The 18,978-nt window shown below is 48.4% G+C and overlaps 1 protein-coding gene across 7 annotated transcripts in view; it reads left to right on the top strand.

The window, feature by feature from the left end:
* NPHP4 (nephrocystin 4) overlaps positions 1 to 18,978 on the top strand; it is a 138,124-nt gene that overhangs the window by 8,027 nt on the left and 111,119 nt on the right. For all 7 annotated transcript variants that reach the window (XM_070385114.1, XM_070385113.1, XM_070385110.1 and 4 more), the window contains exons 4-5: positions 8,458 to 8,610; positions 18,669 to 18,841. In XM_070385114.1, the coding sequence (XP_070241215.1) occupies positions 8,458 to 8,610; positions 18,669 to 18,841 (326 nt within the window). The remainder of the gene's footprint in view (positions 1 to 8,457; positions 8,611 to 18,668; positions 18,842 to 18,978) is intronic.

The following is an 18,978-nucleotide window of genomic DNA, read 5'->3' as shown; positions in this document are numbered from 1 at the left end:
TATGAATTATACGTTGGTAAATGTGGATCATTTTTACTTCCTTCCCAAAGATAAAGTCAATACTTTCATGAAAGTCACATAATTGGGTTTCCATTCAGGGATTTCTGGCAGAGAAAGGATCAAAATGAGACCCTTTGAAAAACAAAATAAACAAAAACAACCTCCCCCCCATATATGTTCTAGACTGTTCATGTCATTTCATGAAGAATTTCTTATTCTTCCTTAAGACAGCATAGCTTTTCCTATATGAATGACCTGTCATCCATTCATTAGGTCCTTCCTTAAAATGACCACTTGTTCTGACTCCAGGTGTTTGCTTTTATAGACATTATGATAATGGATAATGTCATTGAAATAATTTTTAAAAATGTACAGTGTCTGTAGAATAGAGTCATACATTAAAAGCTAACATTTAAAACCCACTTATAAGTTGTTTATAAAAAAATCACAGTTTAAACATGAAGATTTTAAATATATGTCTTCAAACCATATGTATGAAAGGAAAACAATGGAAAAAAAGATACCCATGTAAACTCTAAGCATTAGAAAGCTTTGTGGCTGTACTAATTTCAGACAAAGTAGAGTTCAAGGTGAAGCATGTATCACCAGAGATAAAGGGACATCTCATACTGACAGTGATGGTCAGGAAGATGCGACGGCCCTAAATGTGTGTGCTCCTGTGATGGGAGCCCCCAAAGTCACCCCCAGGTGTGGTGATTGACTAGGAGGACTTGACATGACTCAGCACATAGTCATCTTCAAAGGAAAGATTTGTTTTGGTGAAAAAATAGAGTAAGATCAGCCAAGGGAAAGGCATATGGGAGGCAGTGGGTATGAACGCCCAGGGTCCTCTGCCATGGGATTCCCACAAGACATACTCCAGCAACGAGCTGGGACAATACCTGTGACATCCTGCCAACCAAGGAAGCTTGTCAGAGACTCAGTGCCAATAGGTTGTAAAAAAACCTCAGGGCTTTTTGGGAACTGGTCATGTAGATACACTCTGCCTAGCATGTAGTAGGATTCCAGAGTTCCAGAAGGAAAGCAAGTGATCAGCATAAATCACTTTGTACAAGAAGTTTAGTACTGGTAAGCCATTCCAATCCATTAGGGTGCTGGTGAAGTCTGTGTCCCCAGACTGCAAACTCCAGCCAAGGGCCAGACCTGTAAGCCAGCATTTTAAAGACTAACTGGCCTGCTATTTTATCTCGTTTGTGCCCAGCACCCAGTAGCACAGCTTTCAAATCTGTGTAGCAAAGTTTGTAGAACCAAAGGGAACTGCATTTAGATTCACCTTTATAATTAGAGGCTTTTAACTCTCTCAATACACAGAAGAACTGTACAAAAAAGATCTTCACGACCCAGATAATCACGATGGTGTGATCACTGACCTAGAGCCAGACATCCTGGAATGTGAAGTCAAGTGGGCCTTAGAAAACATCACTACGAACAAAGCTAGTGGAGGTGATGGAATTCCAGTTGAGCTATTCCAAATCCTGAAAGATGATGCTGTGAAAGTGCTGCACTCAATATGCCATCAAATTTGGAAAACTCAGCAGTGGCCACAGGACTGGAAAAGGTCAGTTTTCATTCCAATCCCAAAGAAAGGCAATGCCAAAGAATGCTCAAACTACCGCACAATTGCACTCATCTCACATGCTAGTAAAGTAATGCTCAAAATTCTCCAAGCCAGGCTTCAGCAATATGTGAACCGTGAACTTCCTGATGTTCAAGCTGGTTTTAGGAAAGGCAGAGGAACCAGAGATCAAATAGCCAACATCTGCTGGATCATGGAAAAAGCAAGAGAGTTCCAGATGGAAAAGCATCTATTTCTGCCCTATTGAGTATGCCAAAGCCTTTGACTGTGTGGATCACAATAAACTGTGGAAAATTCTGAAAGAGATGGGAATACCAGACCACCTGATCTGCCTCTTGAGAAATCTGTATGCAGGTCAGGAAGCAACAGTTAGAACTGGACATGGAACAACAGACTGGTTCCCAATAGGAAAAGGAGTTTGTCAAGGCTGTATACTGTCACCCTGTTTATTTAACTTATATGCAGAGTACATCATGAGAAACGCTGGACTGGAAGAAACACAAGCTGGAATCAAGATTGCCGGGAGAAATATCAATAACCTCAGATATGCAGATGACACCACCCTTATGGCAGAAAGTGAAGAGGAACTAAAAAGCCTCTTGATGAAAGTGAAAGTGGAGAGTGAAAAAGTTGGCTTAAAGCTCAACATTCAGAAAATGAAGATCATGGCATCCGGTCCCACCACTTCATGGGAAATAGATGGGGAAACAGTGGAAACAGTGTCAGACTTTATTTTTCTGGGCTCCAAAATCACTGCAGATGGTGACTGCAGCCATGAAATTAAAAGACGCTTACTCCTTGGAAGGAAAGTTATGACCAACCTAGATAGCATCAAAAGCAGAGACGTTACTTTGCCAACAAAGGTTCATCTAGTCAAGGCTATGGTTTTTCCTGTGGTCATGTATGGATGTGAGAGTTGGACTGTGAAGAAGTCTGAGCACTGAAGAATTGATGCTTTTGAACTGTGGTGTTGGAGAAGACTCTTGAGAGTCCCTTGGACTGCAAGGAGATCCAACCTATCCATTCTGAAGGAGATCAGCCCTGGGATTTCTTTGGAAGGAATGATGCTAAAGCTGAAACTCCAGTACTTTGGCCACCTCATATGAAGAGTTGACTCATTGGAAAAGACTCTGATGCTGGGAGGGATTGGGGGCAAGAGGAGAAGGGGACGACAGAGGATGAGATGGCTGGATGGCATCACTGACTCGATGGACGTGAGTCTGAGTGAACTCCAGGTGTTGGTGATGGACCGGGAGGCCTGGTGTGCTGCTATTCATGGGGTCGCAAAGAGTCGGACACGACTGAGCGACTGATCGGATCTGAACTCTCTCAATAAGTGATAGAACCAATAGACTCCCCCCACCCACCCTGCGAAAAAAAAAAAAAAAAAAAAAACCCATCATCAGGGTATGAAAGATCTGAACACCACCAACCACCTTGAATTGTCATCGTGAAAACACTATACCTAACAAATAAAATACACCTTCTCAAGTGCTTGTGGAACATTTACAGAGATAGATAATATGCTTGGTCATGAAAATAAATCCCAATAAATTTAAAAGGATTGAAATTATGAAGAATATGTTCACTGACCAATATGTTATTAAATTAAAAAATCAATTATAATAAGATAACCAGAAAATCCCCAAATAGTAGAAAATTAAACAACACTCTGCTCACTAGTAACCCATGGGTCAAAGAATTCAGAGAGAGATTAGAAAGTAATTGGAACTAACTGGTATAAGAATATATCAAGATTTGTGGGATGCAGTTAATGCAGTCCTTTGAGGGAAACTTACAACTTTATGTAAGTACATTAGAAAAGAAGAAAAATGCAGGCACACCTCATTTTATTGTGCTTTGTAGGTATTGTATTTCCCCACCCCCCCAAATTGGAGGTTTTTGACATCTCTGCATGGAGACAGTCCGTCAGTGCCGTTTTCCCGGCATTTGCTTATTTTATTTCTCTGTCACATTTGGGTAATCTTGCAATATTTCAGGCTTTTTCATTATTATTGTCTGTGTTATGGTGACCTGTCATCAGTGATCTTTGATGACTCACTGAAGGGTCAGATGATAGATGGTATTTTGCAATAAATTTTTTAAAAATTAAAGTAGGTACATTGTTTTCTTAGACAAAATGCTATTGTACACTTAATAGATTACAGTATAGTATAAACATAATTTTATATGCACTGGGAAACAAAAAATCCATGTGACTCACTTTATTAAGATATTCACTTTATTGCAGTGGTCTGGGACTGAACCCTCTGTCTCTGAGGTCTGCCTGTGTAAAATCAACAATCTCTACTTTCTCCTTAAGAATCTAGACAAAAGGAATAAATTAAAACCAAAGAAAAGAGAAGAAGGAAATAGGAAATATATGGGCAGAAATCAATAAAGGACAAATAATAAGAAAATCAGTAAAGCTAGAAGTTGGTTCTTTGAAAATATTAATTATATTGATAAACCCGTGGCAAGACTGATCATGAGAAGAGAGAAGAGACACAGATTATCAATATTAGGAGAGGAAGAAGGGGCATCACCACATATCCTACAGACATTAAAAAGATAATCAAGGGACATTATGAATAACTTATGTGCCAATAAAAATAACTTAGATGAAATGGATACGTTTCTTGAAAAGCACAATTTACCAAAAGTGACACCAGAAGAAATAGAAAATCTAAATAGCCCTATATATGTTTACTTTGTTCATTTTTTTCTTAATTTATTTTTAATTGAAGGATAATTACAATATTGTGTTGGTTTCTGCCATACATCAACATGGATCAGCCATAGTATACATATGTCCCCTCCCTTTTGAGCCTCCCTCCCACCTCCCACCCCATCCCACCCCTCTGGGTTTGAGTTCCTTGAGTCATACAGCAAATTCCCACTTGAATAGCCCCATATTTATTAAAGAAACTCAATTCATAATTAAAACATTTTCAAACTTAAATGACTTCACTGTTGAATTTAATAAAATATTAAAGGAAGAAATAATACCAATTGTAGACCAACACTCAGAAAATAGAGTGGGAGGGAATTGTTCTCAGGTGTTTATTTTGAGGCCGTCATAACCTTGATACCCGAGCGGACAAGGACATGGAAAGAAAAGTACAGATTGCCATCTCTTATGAATGTTAACACAAAATTCCTTAGTATATTAGGACATCAGATCCAGCAGTGTGTACAGAAGGTAGGAAATCATGGTGGGGTTTATCACAGGAATGCAAAGTTGGTTTTACACACAAAAATCAGCCAAGATTAAAAGATCAAGTAGGGAAAAAGTCAAAAGTTCAGTTTAGATGATCTTACAGATTTGTACAGTTTCAGTTATTTTGAGAATTGATAGCTTTAGATGGTAGCAAACTTCCCTGTAAAAGGTGTTGGCTAAAAATATTATGTACCAATTTTGAACTCAAGTCACTTATTAGTCATTTTGGTATGTTTTTCTTACTTTTTATTTACCTTTTTGGTTTAGTTTTCATTTTACCATGAATGTTGATTACTGGGTTGCCCCAAAAGTTCATTCAAGTTTTCCCATAAGATAATCACAGAAAAACCCAAACAAACTTTTGGGCCAACCTAATTCTTTCCTTTGGAATGGCTATTTCACTTGTATTTACTGTGTGTTTGGAGCTGTGCAGGGGACACGAGGGTGACCCCCCCGCCCCCAACTCTGTCTTCACAGAGCTCTCTGTTAAGCACGAGGAGACAGCTAGAAACCTACCCGAGGAGAGTTGAGCACAAGGTCTCAGAGAGGCGGAGGGGGTGGTCGGGCTGTGGAAGCCAGGAGAAGACCCAGCTCCCAGGTGATCCGGGAGTTCCCTGGTCCTGGCTGCTGGTCACCTCCCTGGGAGCATGGTGAGGGGGCCAGGGGGGCTGATGGTGGTGCCCTGGGTGGTGCCTGCAGCGAGGGGAGGCCCAGGCCCCTAGGAGGTGTGCACACTGAGCCCACCCCCACCCCCACCCGCCTTGCATGATTTGGTCCCCAGTCCTGAGGATATAGCAGGAGGAGAATATTCCAGGCTCTCATCCCTTCCCCACCAGAGCTGAGACCGACCACCAGCATGTAAACAGACAACTTAGAAACATGAGAGATCCTGATATAAAACCAGGTCAGATGATGAGGGTCTGGATGGTGGGGGTCAGGAAGGCCTCCCTGGTCAGGGCCTCATGGGAATGAGGGGGCGAGCGCAGTAAAGGGGCTCCAGAGGGGCAGGGAGTAGGGTGAGGAACAGTGCTGGTGGGGAGGGATGAGGGTCTGGGCTCAAGATCCCCCCAGACCTGTTGGCACACTCCCCCCTGCCAGCTGCTCCCATTTGCTGGGACTCACCTGCTGGACCCGGGAGGCTGGGTGGGCAGGTGGCCACCAGCTGGTCCCGCTTGTTTCTCTTCCCCTCATATTCCACACCCTGCCATCACCACGGCCCTCGGCAGTTCCTTCACTGACACCCCGAATGTGCCCTCTGCTCACCCCAACTCCTCACGTCCTCCCGCCGCGTTCCGATCCCCACGTGGAGCTGGAGTGGTTTTCCTTCTCCTTTATTGAGGTATAACTGACGAAGCCGTAGGACACTTGGAGTGCCCAGCGTGATGATCTGACATCCACATAAACTGCGAAAGGACCCCACCCTGATTTAGTTAACACACGCTTCACCTCACGTTGGACTGATTTCCATGAAATCCCGAATCAGGTGGTGTCACTGCTTCTCAGGCTCTTTCCCTGACCTGTCATCCTGTTTGGAGTAGAAGTGGCCTGCGAGGGTGGCTCCTGCCCCTTCTCCAATTAAACACAATCCCATTGTTTTATTAAATTTTTTTTTTTTTTTTAGTATTAAAAAAAAAAAACTTCAGCCACTGTGTGCTGCATGTGGGATCTTAGTTCCCTGACCAGGGATCGATCCAGTTCCCTCAGCCTTGGAGGCTCAGAGTCTTAACCACTGGACCAGCGGGGAAGTTGCTGGGTGTTCTGTTTTGAAGCGCACTTTGGCTTTTGTTTTTATTCAGGTGTGGTGGGGACAGCAGAGCAGGGGACGGTTGCCACTGAAAAGATAGTTTCTTCCTTTGGGCTCCCCAAGGGAGGGGACGCACATCCCCGAAGGGTTGTGCAGTTGGGTTGGTGGGGAGGCAGCGGGGTAAGAGGAGAGCCGGGGCAAAAGCCTATATCATGGTTTTTGTGGGAAGGGATGGGCAAGCCTGGGTAAGCAGCTGCACACACTTGGGACTGGCTAGTTTGAGTTAGTTCATTGGCCTCTGGGGTGGAGGGACTGGTTGCCTGGGTCTGGTTCTGGGATTGTTGGGGTGGGAAGATATTGTCTCCCGGAGTGTGAGCCAGACAAGGGCAAGTGGGGTGTGGACTGGAAAGCAGGTCGGTTACTATCACTGGGAAATAGCTGGCCCTGGGCAGGACAGTCTCTTCCCATCAGGGAGGCCCCAGATGCCAGAGCACTAGGAACACTAAGAACCCAGAAAGTGAGAGCAATCAGTTAATGTAAATACACATACATGGACATGAGTTTGAGCAACCTCCGGGGGATAGTAAAGGACAGGGGAGCCTGGCGTGCTGCAGTCCCTGGGGTCACAAAGAGTCGGACATGACTTAGCAACTAAAAAACAACAAAAATAACATACATGGCTTCCCAACAGGAGATGTGGGAAGATTCCTGGGTCGGGAATCTGAACCCACTCCAGTGTTCTTGCCTGGGAAACCCTGTGGACGGAGGAGCCTGGCGGGCTACGGTCCATAGGGTAGTAAAAGAGTCAGATATGATTTAGCGACTAACAACAACAAAAAAGATACATGTAGTCAGGATGATTTTCCTGAGCACCCGGCTGTCTTCACCCAGAGCTTCCTTCTGCCTGGTTTATTCTCCAAGGGTCCACTCCTGGTTCCCATCCACCCCACCCTGCCTCCTTAGTTCTCGGTTTAGATGTTATCTTTCAGAGCCCCTTCCCTGTCCGTCTTCTTCAAAGAGCCGACCCACCCATCTTCCCCTGCTCCCATTTTCATTGTCTTCATGTGAGCCCCAGGGACGCAGGTCTTGTGTGTTTTGTTCCCTGCTGCGTTTCCTAGAACAGTGTCTGGCACAGAGTGGACACACAAAATAGATGCTTAAATAACATTTATTAAATGACTGCATGAAAGGAAAGCAGGATTCCTGGTCCCAGGTAGACAGTAAGAGCTGCCCCCTTGCCAGGTGTGCCAGTGGTACCAGCACTGAAGACCCAGGAGAACCCTCTGTAGGTGGCACCACTGGGCACAGGGCAGGCCTAGCAGTCTCTGGTGCCTTGTCTGTATCTGTAGTTCTCAAAGATCGGCTTTTCTTTTATTTATACCCTGACCCCAACCCACCCAAATAATTCTGACAGGCTGAGGATTTAGAGTTTGTGGTTATATTGGGAATAATTTGGCTGTAAATGGTAAACAAATAACTCCCCAACCAAAAAAAAAAAAAAAAAAAACAACACTCAAGTAAAATAGCCTAAGGAGAGATAATTTGTTAACTCACTTAAAGACAAACCTATCATTAGGACAAGCTTCAGGTGTGGCTTGATCCAGGATCTCATGTGGCATCACCTGAACTTGTTCTTCCTTGGTTCCACATGGTGTCATAGGCGTCTGTCTCCACAGCTTTGGCTTCTTGTGTGGCTTGCTGGTTCTGGGTGGGAGTCCAGCCTCCGACTGGCCAAGGGAGGGCCATGGAGAGAGGTAGTCCCTTGGAAGGAAGGGCCTGATACCTAAACCAGGGGATGGATGCTGAGTGGCCCAGTTTCCCCCAAATGGTCCATCAGCATCTGTGGGGAGGCTCTCAACCTTGAGGATCCTTCAAGGCCATCCCTCTGTCTCCTAGGGGGTGCTGGAGCTGCTATCGGAGGTGGGCTGCCACCTGCGCGTGTCTCTCTTCGATGTCACCTATCGGCACTTCTTTGGGAGGACATGGAGGAGCTCACCGAGGCCTGCAGAGCCGCTCACCAGGCAGCCGGCCAGGATCGTCTTCAATGAGGTGGGTACAGCGGCTGGCAGGTGTGCAGGTTCCACCCAGACCTGGGGGTTCCGCCAGTACACCCCAGACTCCAGGAATGCCCCGAGCAGCAGGCCGAGCTCCCACAAAGCTCGTTCTGGCAGCCAGCATCTGCTTCCAGACAGAAACTTGTGTGGCAGCCACGTGCCCTGAGTGGATGGTGGCAGGGGGCGGGTGTTGCGGGGGGCGGCATACGTGTGGGTCTCGTCGCCTTCATGGAAACTTCCAGCTTTGGCAAGAAAGTTAGGAAATTATTGATCTCATCAGGTTTCCTCAGTTTTCCTCCTTGTTCACTTCCCCCTTCTTTTTTTTTCTTTTTAGTTTAGGATTTTTTTTTTTTTTTTTAAAGATGAGCAAATTGGGACTTAGAAGTGAGGTGCCTTGCCCAGGTAGAAGGTGGGAGGGCCTGGAGCCTCCACATCTGTCTGCAGACTGCGTGGTTGCCTTGGCATCAGTTGGTGACATGGTCTTGCCCACGCAGCAACCCTGTGTCTGGCTGCCCTGCAGATAGGGTGTCCCATCCTCGTTCAGCTGCACCAAACCCACAAGCGTCTCTTCCAGTGCCTGCCGTCTGCCCGCCACGGGGCTGGGTGCCAAGGCGATGGTGCTGGGTGGATGGGATGGCTGTGGTTCTCACCCTGGACAACTTACAGTCTGCTGGGTGACACACCCAGGCAGGCGGCAGCAAGTGTAGGTGTGGTGAGTTCTCGGAGGAGACCAACAGCCGCTGCCCTGGGGAAGAAGGGGAGACATAAGCAGGTGGTGAAGGAGGGCCTCTGGGAGTTGAGCCTATGGGATGGAGGGAACCGGCCCAGGATAAGTGGAGTGGCAGAAGCTGTGTCCCAGGGTGAGGGGTGGGAGGGCGGCCAAGGGTGGGCTTGGTGGGTAGCTAGCTGGGAGGGGCCTTCCGGAGACAACGGGGTTTTATCAAGAGCTGGAGGTGTCCTAGCGTCTTCTTTCTAGCTGCTCCTTCAAGCTGCACCTGAACGCAGTGGGTCCTGCAGGGAACGGTACTGGAGGGTTGGTGTTGGCGTTGATTTTGTCCTTCTCTGTGCAGCGTCAGGGAAGCCCAGTAGGTGGCAGTACAGTGAGTGACGGAGGTGGTGGTGGTGGCCGCGGCTGTCCTGGGGATGGTCTCCGTATGTAACCAAACCAAGCGAGCCGCCCTCTCTGTGGGGGATGGTCCTGCCCAGTCATGAAGCCACCAGGCTTCTCTGCACTGGGCTGTCACCCACAGTCAGGATGCTGTGTGCAGCGTGGCTTGATGTTACTGGTCCTTACTGAACATGCAGGAGAGGGGGATGCTGTGCCCAAAGGTTCAGGGAAATTAGATATGGCCATGGGGATGTGTGTCCTGGGGACCAGGACCGTGACTGGTGTGTTCCGGCCATCAGACGGCCCATGCTGAACTCCTCAGTCTGGTGTCTGAATCGAGAGAGAGGCTGTGTGTTGTAAACCGCATATGACCATGGGTGGCTGTTTAGGGTGCTGTCCCAGCTCCTGCACTGAGTCACCTTTGCGCCTCTGTCTTGGGGCGAGTGGTTGGGGGTTGCCAAGGCCTGGCAGGAGTGCGGTGGCCCCAGTGTTGCTGGGAGCCTGGCTGAGGTGCCATCTTCCAGGGCTGGGCTGTTTGGATTCTCTTTCTTGAGTGGACAGTCACGCCCTGGAAAGCCTGGCGTGGTGACAGATACTACTGTGACTGTGTCCTCTACTGGGGAGTCACCATGGGATGGTTGGCTCCCAGCTTCTTGGGGAGGTTTCAGACCCACCGTTTACTTCTGGAGGTCGGTATATATATCTCTGTCTTGAAGAGCAGTTGGCAGGTCAGAGGCCGTGAGTGACAGACACCTTGACTGCAGTGATTGTTCTCAAGCCTTGCTTTAACCCTGGTGTTGGAGGGGCCCTGCAGGCTCTGTTGGAAATGCTGCTGTGTCGAGGGGATGGTGATCCCCTGAGTCAGCAGAGGAGCACTCTGCCACCACTGGGGTCCTAAGATGAACCCTCCTCCTGTGACCTTCCCCATGGCTTTCCTTGTAGCCGCGGTCACTGCCCAGACAGGCCACACACGGAGGGCCTGCTGTCTCCCCGACCAGCTCAGTGGCTGAGAGCCCTGCAGAGTAGAAGGTGCGTTGTAAGAAACGGCCTTCAGAGCTGCTGCTCCACCTTCTGGGCTCATCAAGGGCTCAGCATCCATGCCCGAGAGGGTTCTCAGGTATCCCCCCACCCTGGGAGCTGTGGGTCGAGGCCCTTTCAGCTCAGTTCATGTCTGGTCCGAGCTGTGGAAGCTGAGTGCTCCTCAGTCATTTGGGCTCTGCTCAACGGGGCGTGGGGACCAGGGCCATGTGTTAGGGAGGACCATAGTCCTTAACGTTTTCAGAAGAATCTGCACCCTTCAGTTACTGATCTCAGCGAGGCTGGTGCTGGGGAACAGAGCAGTTTTGGTTGGGCCCCGGAATTGCTCAGCCGAGCTGTGTTCAGGTGCTATGCCCCAGGCGGGCAGCAGAGGCCAGTGCTGCCCCAGGAATGGTCCATCCTGATGGGCCGCTTGGCAGCATCCTCCCCACCGGCACTGTCCTCTCGTCCTTGACGTTCAGAGTTTAGTGAACTACAGAGAATCCCCTTTGCCATGTGTGTGTGTGTGTGTGTGTGTGTGTGTGTGTGTGTGTGCATACATGGATGTACATGTGCACATGAAATGTGGAGCGTTCCCGGGGTGGCCTGGATACACGGAGTGTCTGGTCTGGTTATGGGGTTGTGTCATCTGAGCAAAGCTCTGTGTACACACCTATGGGAATAGAGAGAAACACAATTTGCCCTTTTTAGAGTTGATTCTGAAATTTGGTGAAGATCTTTTTCTGATTTTACTAATCGCCTGGGCTTTTCTGGTTCTACCCTTTGGTTGTGGCTCAGGGGCGATGTGATGGAGGTTACCAGCGGCCAGTAGCAGGGGCCCATCTGGAAATCAAGGTGGTTGTCTGGCCTTTGTGTAGACTCATGAATCAACCATGTGGGCTCTGGGTTTTGACTGAGTTGTCCTTGTAATACACAGCCCCGAAAGAAGATGCTATTTCATTACTTTGCAAACAATGTCCTGTAGGAAAGACCATGGACCAAAGGAGTCCTGCCTTGAGCCAAGCCGGGTGTTTCATTCCGGGAATGATGAATTCCTTACGCCCCTCTCGTCCCAGCCTCCCTGCTCTGCCTGGCGGACCACAGGGCACCAGCTCCAGGCCTCTCAGCTCTGAGCTCAGAACTCTGTGTTCTCCTTCAAGGCTGCCCTCAGTGGAGAGGAATCACCCTTCACTTGCGCTGAGACGGTCGATCATTCTTTCAGCCTCTCAAAAGATATCTTTAAAAAATAATCTGAGAGGCCAAAGCACCATGCAGTTCCTGCACTTTCTTTCTAAGATGGACATAATTCTCCCTTAAATTTTTTCCTTAACTAACCACGCTCAGCCTGCAGTGACAGGCTCATTTTTCCTCCTTTATTTATTTTACTCGAGCCACGGGGTAGGAATCCTAGTGGTTCTTCACAGGTAGCCAGAACCCAGATCAGGGGATGATACCTCCACGGACCGTCTCAGCCCCAGGTGTGGCTGGAGTCTCAGGTGGCTCCCTGGCCTCCTGGGACACAGGGAAGTGGTCTGCTCCCTCTTCCCATCGCCAAGGCCGGGAGAAACAGGCTCCTGAATGTTCTTGTTTGTCAGAGTAATGAGAGGGAAGTGCATGCCTATGCTCAGTCATGTCCAACTCTTTGCGATCCCATGAACTGTAACCCGCCAGGCTCCTCTGTCCATGGGATTCTCCAGGCAAGAATACTGGAGTGGGTTGCCATGCCCTCTTCCAGGGGATCTACCCTACTCAGGGATCGAACCCAGGTCTCCCGCACTGCAGGCAGATTCTTTACCAGCTGAGCCACCAGGGAAGCCCCAAAATACTGGAGTGGGTAGCCTGTCCCTTCTTATGTCCCCTGCACTGCAGGTGAATTCTTAACCTCAGAGAGGGAGGTGACTCTCCTTTAAAAGTGGAGGCTGTCCATAAGAAAGAATGAAGCAATGCCATTTGCTGCAATGTGAATGAATATAGAGATGATCATACTGAGTGAAGTAAGTCAGAAAGAGAAAGACAAATACCATATAATATCACTTACATGTGGAACCTAAAATATGGCACAAGTGATCGTATCTATGAAGCAGAAACAGACTCAGACATAGAGAACAGACTTGTGGTTGCCAGGGGGTGTGGGGGGCTGGGGAGGAAGGACTGGGAGTTTGGGGTTAGCAGATGCAAACTGGTTTATATTTATAGCATAGGAAACTATTAATATATTCACTCTCATGTAATAAACCATCGTGGAAAAGAAAAAGAATATACCATCTGATGCAAAGAGCTGACTCATTGGAAAAGACCCTGATGCTGGGAAAGATTGAGGGCAGGAGAAGAGGGCAGCAGAGGATGAGATGGTTGGATGGCGTCATTGACTCGGTGGACAGGAATTTGAGCATAACTCCAAGAGATGGTGAAGGACAGAGGAGCCTGGTCTGCTGCAGTCCATGGGGTCGCAGAGTCCAACATGACTTAGTAACTGAACAACAGCAACAATATATGTATAACTGAATTACTTTGTTATACAGCAGATACTGACACAACATCTGTAAATCAACTCTACTTCAATAAAATTAAAAAACAAGTAGATGCTGTCAAGGAATGTCAGTATATCCAAGTGAAACTCCAGGAGGCTCTGCCCAGTGACTTGGTTAATCGCCAGGTTCCTGAACATGCCCTCCCCTCTCCTTTACCCACTCTCATGTTCCAGGAGCTACTCCTGATGTAAACCATTTGCAAAGCAGGAATCCAGCATGGCTCTGGGCACCATCTCTGCCGAGAGCGCCTGGTCTTAGCCGTGTCACCTAGGAGGATTTCTTTCCTGTCTAGCTCAACAGAAACAACTCCTGGGGATGCTGAACCAGAAATGGGGGCGGGTATAGAAGTGAGTGGATGAATAGGAGAAATGATATCTCTCCTGATGTTTCCATAGGGATTTAGTTGTTTGGTGATTGAACAGTCTACTATGTGGGCTTCCCAGGTGGGGCTAGTGGTAAAGAGTCTGCCTGCCATTACACGAGACTTAAGAGCTGAAGGTTCTATCCCTGGGTCTGGGAGATCCCCTGGAGGAGGGCATGGCACTCCACTCCAGTATTCTTGCCAGGAGAATCCCATGGACAGAGGATCCTGGTGGGCTACAGTCCATGGGGTTGCAAAGAGTTGGTCATGACTGAGCATCTGAGCACACAGACATACATGTGGGGACAGTAGAAAGCTTCGAATTTGTCAGCTTCTGTGTGTTCATCACAGTCTCCTGGGGCTGTCTTTGCTTCAGGTTGTAACTGGGTGTGCTGTTTCTGAATAAGCCCCGCCATCCTTCTCCAGGTGGGAGCAGGACTAGCTTTGGCTGAGGGGGTGGGATCTGATGTAAGGAGGATACGGGCTGAGTTCTGCTCCATCCTTATTCCTGTGGGATCTTGGGCCAGTTGTTTAAACTCTTGACTCTGAATTCATCATCTGTGCCTGATGGACAGCAGTGTCCACCTCCTAAGGGTCCGGAGTGTAAGAAGTAGGTTCTTCCCAGACGAGCGCCCAGGGAGCAGTAGGGGCTCACTCAGCAAACACTGGCTGGGGGTCTGCTCTGTGCCAGGCTCTGTTATGTTAGGACCTGAACGTGCCCAGATGGGCGAGATGGTGTGTGGTCATTTCAGCCATGGTGGGGTTTGTGTTGTCACTGTAGATGGGAGCTTGCCAACCCTGGCTCCACAGATACTTTGAGCCAGATAATTCTCTTGGTGCGGGATTGGGTGGGGGACACTGTCTCCAGGGCTGTGTTTTTTTCCTAAGAATAATGCTGGGCCCCACCCTGGATGAGTGGAAGCTTCTGACTGGAATTAGAGATTTTGCATCTCTTGGAGGAGAGTCTTGCTCGGTGGATTCACTGTCCTTGGAGTGGTCAGTCTTGTGGTCGGTCGTGTGCAGCAAACTGTCCTGAGCCTCCAGTGGAAGGCTGAGCTGATGGAGGCTGCAGACGGATATGTGGTGTGTTTACCTTCCTGAAGCCACCCTACTAAAGGTTTACTAAAGAAAATTGTCTGGTGGGGCTTCCCTGGTGGTCCAGGGATTAGGACACCATGTATCCACAGGTTCGATCCCTGGCTGGGGAACTGAGATCCTGCAGGCTGCATGGTGAGGTCAAAGAAGAGGAAAACAAAATTGTTTGGAAGGTACTAGTTTAATTTCTGTGCCTCTCTCCTGGCCTTGTCCTCAGCCTGGGACAGAAGAGCGTGTGTCACTTGGGGCAGGTCGAGCGGCTGTGCAGCCGCGGACGAAGCCTCTACACAAACGCCCGTCTTCATCTGAGGCCCAATTTTAATTCTGTCACGTGTGTGAAAAATGGACCCTCAGCCCCGAGGCAAAATGTCGGCGTGTTTGAAGATGAAGGCATTAAGACAGGAGCATTTCTGTGATTTATTAACCAGTTTATCTTGTCAGGGGGGCACCTTGTCAAGGGCGGATGAGTGAGCTGTGGCATGGGGGGACCAGGGCCCCACTGTTCTGTGTCCCACGGCTTCTCTCTCTGTAATTGGATGGGCTTGACTTCAACTTTTAATCCCGCAGTGGCAGCTGATGCATCTCCAGGCATCTTGCATGGCCGCCGCCAGGCATCCTGACCCTGGAGGGCTTGGTTTTTTAAAACATTTATTTACTTGGCTATGTCGGGTCTTAGCTGCATCATGCAGAGTCTTGCGATGTGGTGCATGGGCTCAGTAGTTGCAGTGTGTGGACTTGGTTGCTCTGTGGCATGTGGAACTGGGTTCTCAGTTCTCTGACCAGGGATCGGATACGTGTCCCCTGAATTGGAAGAATTCTTTACCGCTGGACCACCAGGGAAGTTCCTGGAGGGCTTGTTTGCAGAATTGCTTGATCGTGCTTGGGATGTCTGACCAAGCACACAGGGGTGGGGTGGGGGTAGAGGGCCTGGGTTCTAGGTGACTCGGCTTCTCTGGGGATCCCCGGCCGGGTGCCTAAAGGGTTGAAGCCACAGAGTTGGGTGGTTCATCCCCAGGGCTTTTACTTGCATAGAACTTCCGAGCTGGTCAGCCCTAGGCAGGGTGTGCATTTTTTACCTGCCTAAGCTGACTCTTGAGAGTCCCTTGGACTTCAAGGGGATCAAACCAGTCAATCCTAAGGGAAATCAGCTTTGAATATTCATTGGAAGGACTGATGCTAAAGCTGAAGCTCTAATACTCTGTCCACCTGATGCAAAGAGCCGACTCATGGGAAAAAAAATTGATGCTGGGAAAGACTAAGGGCAGAAGAATAAGGGGGTGACAGAGGATGAGATGGTTGGATCACATCACGGACTCAGTGGACATGAGTTTGAGCAAAGTCTGGGAGATAGTGAAGGACAGGGAAGCCTGGCGTGCTACAGTCTATGGGGTCACAAAGAGCTGGACATGGTTTAGCGACTGAACAACAACAAATTAACCTTTACCTTTGAACTTCTTGAGGGCTAGATTGTATTTCTAGGTTCCTTAGAAATTCTTTCTTTCTTTTTTTTTTTTTTTGATGTGGACCATTTTTTAAAAAGTCTTTATTGGATTTGTTCCAATATTGATTCTGTTTTGTGTTTTGTTTTGTTTGGCTGAGAGACACATGGGATCTTAGCCCTCTGACCAGGGATTGAACTCTCGCCCCTTGCATTGGAAAGCGAAGTCTTAACCACTGGGTCATCAGAGAAGTCCCTAGAATTTCTTTAGTATGTGCGGCGCACTCATTAGAGAGGCAGTAAAGCATTGCTCCTTACCCATGAGTAGTGAGGGGATGAGGCAGTCAGCCCTCGTGTTGCCTTGTAACCTGCTGAGCTTCCAAGGCCGACCCTGCCGGTGAAAGTGGAGTCTCTGGGACAGACCAGAGTGGGGCTCTGTGGTTAGTTTGGTCTCAGAATAATTGTTTGCAGTGGTAAAGGAAAGGGAGAGGCAACAGCCATGAATTGGTAAGTGAAAGTGAAAGTCGCTCAGTCATGTTCGACTCTTTGCGACCCCATGGATGGCTATACAGTCTATGGAATTCTCTAGGCCACAGTACTGGAGTGGGTAGCTGTTCCCTTCTCCAGGGGATCTTCCCAACCCAGGGATGAAACCTAGGTCTCCTGCACTGCAGGCAGATTCTTTACCAGCTGAGCCACCAGGGAAGCCCAATTGGTACCTGGGACATGCCCAAAGCAGTTGGTCCTACTGCCTCCGGGCAAAGGATTTCAAGGTGACCTCTAAGCTGGAGGATTATGGCTGCTCTGCATCAGAGCTGACAATGTTTGTTTCACTGCCAAGAAGAAAAGTGGGTAGTGTCCATAAAACTGATATGCACAGGTGTAAATGTGGGAGGTGAGATAATGACAAACCTGACTTTACGGTGGGGCTTTTAAAAACAGTACTCAAGTCTTGGAAACGGAAGCATAATTCTCTCTTGGTCCAACCACCTGTCAGCTGTAAGTGGTCATTATTTCATCATTTTGCAATAAAAGATAATAGAATAACGATTTATATCTCATGGCTGATGTTTTAATGTGTCTCTCTGTTATCCTGGGCTGACAGTCTGTGATTACAGTAAACGTTTTCTTGGTGACACCGTGGTAATGACTCGTTAATGGGGGATTATTCCAAGTTTAAATCACATTGCTGCAGCCTGGCCTGGCCCGGCCCTGTGTTGGGGGTGGTCTTTGTGCTCAGTTGGTGACCCTACCACCTAGGCTTCGCTCCAACAAGGACGCGGGGTTCCAGGGACCCCTCGAGTACAGAGCCTCAGTTCAGTACTGACCTGGACTCCCAGGACGCTTGTTCCCTGAAGATTCTCAAACCCAGTTAGTGCTTCTGTTTCTATTATCTGTGTCTACAACGTTTGTTAGTTTTAGATGAGAGTGACTGCACTGGATTTCAGGAGATTGGAAACAGTGGCAGAAGGAAGGTGTTTCTGTTCCATGTGGCCATGTGCATCTCAGCGACGGGAGCTGGGTTTGACCCGTCTGTGTCGTCTTTCTCACTCCCCACCCCGTGGAGAAGCTACAAGTGGGAAACCTTTTAGTAGCAATTTGAGTATCCTCTGCTTGGCTTGGACCCCCGCCTCACCAAACCTTGTCTTAAATATTCTCAAGGCTATATTTGTTATAAATAAAGATATTTTGTTGTTGTTCAGTCACTAAGTCACGTCTGACTGTCTATGACCCTGTGGACTGCAGCACACCAGGCTTCCCTGTCCTTCACCATCTCCCGGAGTTTGCTCAAAGTCATGTCCATTGAGTCAGTGATGCTGTCCAACCATCTCATTCTGGACTGGGGATGACAGAACGAAATCCTCAAGAAATCCCAGGATATTGCTTAGTTAAAACTAAGAACTCAAAAAAAAAAAAAAACAAAAGAAAAAAAAACTAAGAACTCATTCAGATGCAGCCTCATAGTATTTCCACAGGAAACAGGGATTAGAGTCAGTATTGGTGAGTTGTGATTGAAGTTTGGGCGTTGCATGAAAGGGCTCTGTGGATGTGTGGGCAATGTGGGCAGCTCGGTGGACGTGTGGGTGTGGTGGGCAGTTCACTGGATGCATGGGTGCCATGGACTACTTCTATCTTTGGGCTCATGGTCCTGGCAGGTGATAGGGGTGGGGTGCATGGCTGCCCCAACCCCTTTCCTCTCCAGAGGCTCTGATGTCTTTTGGCATCTTTTGTGGGTGAAAAACTCCCACAGGAGAAGCAAGCAGTCTTGCAAGCAGATGCTGGGTGTCCTGGAAGGAGGAGCTGTGACCCCAGTGTCTGTCTCTGAGGGGGTCCCTTCCTGGCCCCTTCTCCTCTCTGGTGCCTGTCAGGGATGCTGCTCCCCACATGGTGTGCTTGCAGCATCGACGTGAGAATGGTGGAGGTGAGGAGGGAGCCCGCCCACGTCCCTGAGCTCCCTTCTTGCAGGTCGAGAGTGTTCCCTCCGTCTGCTTCTCTTTGGCAGCCCATGTATTTTCACACGTCCTTGAACCACCCTCATATTGTGGCCGTGGTGGAGGTGGTCGTTGAAGGCAGAAGACGAGACGGGACCCTCCAGACTCTGTCCTGTGGGTTTGGAATTCTTCGGATCTTCAGCCACAAGCCGGAATCTCCAACTTCCACTTCCCAGGACAAACGGTATCCGCCTCGTTTTCTCAGTTGTTGGGGTTCCCAGCATCTTTCTGTGGTGAATTAACTGCTCATCCACAGTAGGGAGCTCTGAATTTGTCAGTTTGTGTGTGTTTATCACAGTCTCCTGGGGATGTTTTTGCTTC

This window comes from Bos mutus, chromosome 16 (assembly GCF_027580195.1).
Source record: "Bos mutus isolate GX-2022 chromosome 16, NWIPB_WYAK_1.1, whole genome shotgun sequence".
Lineage (NCBI taxonomy): Eukaryota > Metazoa > Chordata > Mammalia > Artiodactyla > Bovidae > Bos > Bos mutus.
The sequence above is the reverse complement of the archived record's forward strand: the minus strand, read 5'-3'. Positions and strand labels throughout refer to the sequence as shown.